This window comes from Daucus carota, chromosome 9 (genome assembly GCF_001625215.2).
Source record: "Daucus carota subsp. sativus chromosome 9, DH1 v3.0, whole genome shotgun sequence".
NCBI classification, from domain to species: domain Eukaryota; kingdom Viridiplantae; phylum Streptophyta; class Magnoliopsida; order Apiales; family Apiaceae; genus Daucus; species Daucus carota.
In genome coordinates, this window is record NC_030389.2 from 42,905,625 (window position 1) to 42,912,048 (window position 6,424).

The 6,424-nt window shown below is 35.5% G+C and overlaps 1 protein-coding gene across 1 annotated transcript; it reads left to right on the top strand.

Annotated features, from left to right (window-relative positions):
* The first annotated feature begins 2,559 nt into the window (after positions 1–2,559).
* Positions 2,560–5,863, top strand: LOC135149685 (E3 ubiquitin-protein ligase UPL5-like). Its single transcript, XM_064085483.1, has 3 exons — positions 2,560–4,255; positions 4,515–5,104; positions 5,505–5,863. The coding sequence occupies exons 1-3, from the start codon at positions 2,560–2,562 to the stop codon at positions 5,766–5,768; spliced, it is 2,550 nt and encodes an 849-aa protein (XP_063941553.1). The 3' UTR covers positions 5,769–5,863.
* Positions 5,864–6,424: the final 561 nt, after the last annotated feature.

Consider the following 6,424-nt stretch of genomic DNA (forward strand, 5'->3'; position numbering starts at 1 on the left):
GTATTTTCGTATTCCGGTGCACCAGCTGCTTTAACAATGTTATATATGTCTATATATCATATGATATTTTGTGAGGAGTTGATTATATATGTTGATTTTTTTGCTGACTCGAAATATTTCCCAACAATATATCCCTATATTTTTAGAGATTTGCAAGGCGTTGCGTGCAATGACATATTACCGCAACAATATTATCCCCCGGGGTATGTTAGCTCGGGGTAAAGCTGCTTACTTTTATAAATTAACAGCTGCACGTTCGACGATATTCCAGCTTTCGATTGTATGAAATCAAGAATATACTCAATCGTGTCGTTAACATCAGCTCGAATAACTAATGTTTTATTTCCCGAAAACAATCTTACAAGGAACGTCAGTAGGCTAGAGTTCGATTTCGACGACTCAGCAGAACACGCTGCTGATCGAGAGCACGGGAGACAGAGTTGATACCGTCAGTTCTCGTTCTAATGGAGGAAGAGGAACTCACACCATCATCGACGTATAAGCGTCTAATTTGCGTTTGCAGGAATCGATTAGAGACATTTTGTGTTCAATATCGAAGACAATATTATAGAGATGACTGACTGTATAAATTAAGAGCTGCCGGAGAGAAAAATCCTTCTCGGCTTTCATAAATCCTGCTCTTATAAGTTAATATTACTCTCGTCGTATTTTAATATATTTTTAGACATTAAATTCTAGTTACGTGTTTCAAATTAAAAAATAGCAAAACGGTTATCAGCTGTATATGTAGAATGAAGATACCATGTTAAATATGAGAAATAATCATGCTTCCGTGTGCGTTATCTCTAAATATTGATTTTTTATATTTATCCAATTTTGTATTCTTTTACAATATTATATCGATAATTTTATTCACTACTTCATCTTCCTCCGCTATCTCTTATTTGTCTGTGGGTTCATATCTATGTCAGTTGCCTACATCGATTTTTTAAATTTGAAATGTTCAAATGTTTGGTAATTAACAATACCTCTCGGTTTTCAGAACTATCGAATTCTTCGGATTGTTTGTTGTTGAATAAATTTCAACCAATTTCCGAAACCTTGTCGAAAATTTTATATGACTCTTGTCGTATTTTAAGATAGTCCGGGATATAAATTCTTATTACGTGTTTCATATTTATGATAGTCAAACATTTATTAGGTATATCTGTAGGTGCAAATACTATTTTTTTAACATGAGATATAATTACAATAACGCACTACAAAGTTTAATATCACTACCAGTTTTTGAAATTTTTTTCAAAGTTTAATATCACTTTTGTCGTATTTTGAGATACTGATAGATATTAAATTCTAATTACGGGGTTTATGTTTCATATTTATGATAGCAAAACAGTTATCCGGTAGATATGTAGAATGCATATATTATTTTTTAATATGAGAAATAATTACGATTCTGTGTAGGGGTGGCAAAATCCGACAAGCTCCCGAAACCCGAAACGAATTCGTCTCGATAAATACAAATGAGGGTCTGAGATTTTATATATCGGATCGGGTTTGGTAAATTATTCCCAAAAAACTCGGGTCGGGTTCAGAGAAAAAATTACCCCACTCGAACCCGATCTGATATATAAAATCTCGGACCCTCATTTGTATTTATCGAGACGAATTCGTGTCAGGTTTCGGAAGCGTGTTGGATTTTTCCACCCCTACACCGATCGTAATTATTTCACATATTAAAATATAATATCTCCATTCTGCAGATCTACCGGATAACTGTTTTGCCATCATAAATATGAAACATAAAACACGTAATAATTAGATTTTAATATCTAGCAGTATCTCAAAATACGACAAGAGTGATATTAAACTTTGGACAAAATTTCAAAAATTAGCAGTGATATTAAACTTTGTAGTGCGTAATTGTAATTACATCTCATGTTAAAAAATAGTATTTGCACCTACAGATTTATCTAATAACTGTTTGGCTATCATAAATATGAAACACGTAATAAGAATTTATATCCGGCACTATCTTAAAATACGACAAGAGTCATATTAAATTTTCGACAAGGTTTCGGAAATTGGTTGAAATTTATTCAACAACAAAAAATGCGAAGAATTCGATAGATATGAAAACCGAGAAGTATTGTTAATTATCAAACTTTTGAACATTCCAAATTTAAAACAACCGATGCAGGCAACCGATATAGATTATGAACCCACATACAAATTAGAGATAGGGGAGGAAGATGAAGTAGTGAATAAAATTATCGATATAACATTGTGAAAAAATACAAAATTGGATAGATATGAAAAATCAAAATTTGGAGATAACGCACACAGAATCGTGATTATTTCTCATATTAAGAAAATGGTATCTTCATTCTACGGATACAGCTGATAACCGTTTTGATATTTTTAATATGAAACACGTAACTAGAATTTAATGTCTAAAAATATTAAAATACGACGAGAGTAATATTAACTTATAAGAGCAGGATTTCTGAAAGCCGAGAAGGATTTTTCTCTCCGGCGACTCTTAATTTATACGGTCGGTCATCTCTAAAATTCTGTCTTCGATATTGAACACATCAAATGTCTCTAATCGATTCCTGCAAACACAAATTGGATGCTTATACCCGTGTCGATGATGGTGTGAGTTCCTCTTCCGCCGTTACAATGAGATCTGACGTTATCAACTCCGTCTCCGGTGCTCGATCAGCAGCGTGTTCGGCTGAGTCATCGAAATCGCACTCTAGCCTACAGTTCCTTGTAAGATTGTTTTCTGGAATGAACACATTAGTTATTCGAGCGGATGTTAACGATACGATTGGGTACGTTCTTGATTTGATACAATCGAAAGCTGGAATTCCATCGAACGTGCAGATGTTAATTTATAAGAGCAAGCAGATTTACCCGGAGCAAACCCTGGGGGAATGTTGTGTAGAAAATGATGCTGTGCTACAGTTGGTTGGAGTCATGCGGAGTACTCGTCTTGTCAAAGCTCAACAGTTAGTTGATGAGATTGTTTCATTGATTTGGAGATTGTGTAAAAGAAATTCGGGGAATGAAGCTTGGGATAGAGAAGCACGTCGCGTGATTAGAAGAAACTTATCTGATTATTTCGGAGATTTTCTGCCGAAGGATAATGATAATTATTTCGGTCATTATCTGCAGGTATTTTGTTGTTCTCATGTACCAGCTTCTTTAGCAATGTTATATATGTCTCCTCAAAATATGATATTTGGCAATGAGTTGATTCAAGAGTTGATTACGTTAATTTCTTTACTGCCTCGACATCTCTCCCTACAATGTATACCAATGTATTTAGAGATTTGCAAGGCGTTGCGTGGGATGCCATATTACCGCAACGATGCTATGTTTAACACGTGCCGAAGATGTCTTAGTGACATGGTCAAATGTACCGAGATGAAGACTGCACCGAATGGAGCTGGCTATGCTTATCTTGTTAATTTTATAAAAGACATGCAAACTTTTGTTGCAGAGGCTGCCGATGAGATAGTTCATTCTATGGATGCTGGTATAGAACCGGATACAAGGATGAGTCCCTCACATCCTTTATTGACTGAGGTTGTCTATCTCAAAAACTTTCTGATGCCTGTAGAAACATTTATTACAGAGGAGCTATTCTTTGAGTTTCGATACAGAAAGGTATCTCAGGATGGTCCTTATCAAGAATTTAGTATCATGGTTGAGACTTTCTTTAGGCTGCTGAACAAGATGGATTCATGTCTTGAAGAACTGGAGAAGTTATTGCCGACTAAGAGTGAAAATCTTGGGTGCTACCAGTATGTTGCAATCATAATGGAGCTGAATAATATGTCTAAGCACTTCCCAGACTTAGCAAAACAGTTTTGGACAACTTTGAGGAATAGGAAGCTTTCTTTCTGCTATTTAATTATTAAATATGCTAGCAAGGAGGATGATTATGAATGGATTTCGGTGCATAAAGAGGTGACAAATTTTGAGTGCAGAAGGCATTTGGCAATGATGTTACTTGCACGAGTTAGTGATGAGGATAACAACCTGATCCAAGAGATCATGCTTATTGACAGATCACGATTGTTGGAGGACTCTTTTGAATACATTGCACACTCTGAGGCTGAAACACTTCGAGCTAGTTTAGATTTGCAGTTTAAAGATGAGGAAGCTACTGGCCCTGGTGTTCAGAGGGAGTGGTTTGTCTTAGTTTGTCAAGCCATATTTGACCCTCGAAATGCCCTCTTTGTAGCTTGTCCAAATGATCGTAGAAGGTTTTTTCCGAATTCAGGTAATCAGCTTGGTGCTTTTGTCATTCTACTTTGCCCTATATATGATTCATAGAAGTTATATTTTGTTTATGCTTCTGCGAGTATGAATCGTATGGGTGACTTTAATATAGTTTGCCCTGGTGTTTGATATAGTGATTGCTTTCAACATTAGTATTTTAAAAAATTTATACCTCACCCCATATTCTCCCCTTGAATTCCTCCCTGGTTATTCTCTGATAAATTCAATTTTTTAAATTAATGACTCGTCCGAATTTGCAGTGTCTAGGGTGGATCCATTGCACCTAGAATACTTCAAGTTTGCTGGAAGAGTAATTGCATTGGCCTTAATTCGCAAAGTTCAGGTTGGCATTGTCTTTGATAGAGTATTTTTTCAACAACTGGCCGGAAAGAAAGTTTCTGTGGAAGACATACGGGATACAGATCCAGTCTTCTACAGTAGTTGCAAGCGAATTTTGGAAATGGATCCAGATGAAGTTGATCAAGATGCTCTAGCTTTAACTTTTATTGTCGAAGCAGACAACTTTGGATCCAAAAATATTGTGGAGCTCTTGCCTGATGGAAAAAATATTTCCGTGAATAGTAAAAATAGAGTAAACTATGTTGCTCGGCTTGTTCAATATCACTTTGTTGATTCTGTTAAGGATCAGGTAGCTCAGTTTACTCAAGGGTTTGACGATATCATGAATTCGGACAGGCTCCGGGAATCATTTTTCCAATGCTTAGAACTTGAAGATTTTGATTGGATGCTGTATGGCAGTGAAAGACCTCTATGTGTTGAGGATTGGAAGTCTCACACTGATTACAATGGCTATGAGGAAACTGATCCTCAGATATCTTGGTTCTGGGAGGTATGAGTCAGTAATACCTACTCTTATTATATATTCTATGACGTGATCCTAATTAATACTCCTTCTGTTTGGATATAACAGTAGTTTTACTTTTTTTTACGTAGTTCTAAAAGTTTTGACAGTACACTTAGAAATATTATTTTTAAAAATTTCTTTTTGTAAATAAAAATATGACTCACATATTTTTGTTCACGAAAAGAAAATTTTAAAAATAACATTTCTAAGTGCGCGGTCAAAACTTTTAAAAATACGTGAAAAATAAGTCAAACGACTATTATATTCTAACAGAGGGAGTATTATGCAAGTTCTAATGAGTTATCTACTTATCCTTTCAACTAGCTGTGTACAATGCACTAGGTATGATATTACATTATTAAGAATCACCCATCTTAAATCACAGACTGTGGCGAGTATGTCAGCAGGGCAGAGAAAAGCTCTACTATTCTTTTGGACGTCGCTGAAGAATCTACCTGTAGAAGGTTTTGGTGGCTTAACTTCCAGGCTATACATTTACAAGGTGAACGAGACGTGCAATCGCCTTCCAACTTCTCAGACGTGCTTCTATCGGTTGTGCTTTCCTCCTTACCAATCGTTGGAAGTCATGCAAGATCGTCTCAGCCTCGTTACCCAGGAGCATGTTGCCTGCAGCTTTGGGACTGCTTGAGATAAACATTACTCCATATGTCAGGGATGTAAATTCTCTTGGTGGCACATACAAAAATTAATACAAGCATTACATAATATACATTCTTGTCTGGTTTTTTTCAAGTTATTTTTAAACAGCAGTACTTCATATGTTAAATATAAATTGACGGTCTTGCAAATTGAGAGATTGAGCAGACTAAGAGAGCAATTGGTTTTTGTCAAGGGTATTGCAAATTGATTTTGTCGAGAGCAAACTGGTGTAAGCAAATATGGTGATTTTTGACTAAAATCAGCCATAAACCCGATGGAACAAATATACAATAACTATTTTTTAGATTTTTAAATAATTTATAAAAACATTCTATTACGCTGGATAATTGTCTGGCGATGCTAGAAACTATAGATCTATAGCGTCCTTATTTCGTGAACCACTGCAGAAAATGTACAGTCTTGGTGTCCTGTAAATCGACACAGAAAACTCCTTTTAAGCGGTGGCTATTGTTGACCGACGTAAAACACAGTGTCGGTTATTTGAAGAACCGTCGCTATAAATCAAAAAAATTCATTATATGTGTGGATACTTAAACCGATGCTAGAAAAAGAGTTGCGCGACGATTTTTAATAAATACAACACAAAATGTACGTTGCAAAAAGTATTTTCTGTAATAGTGAATT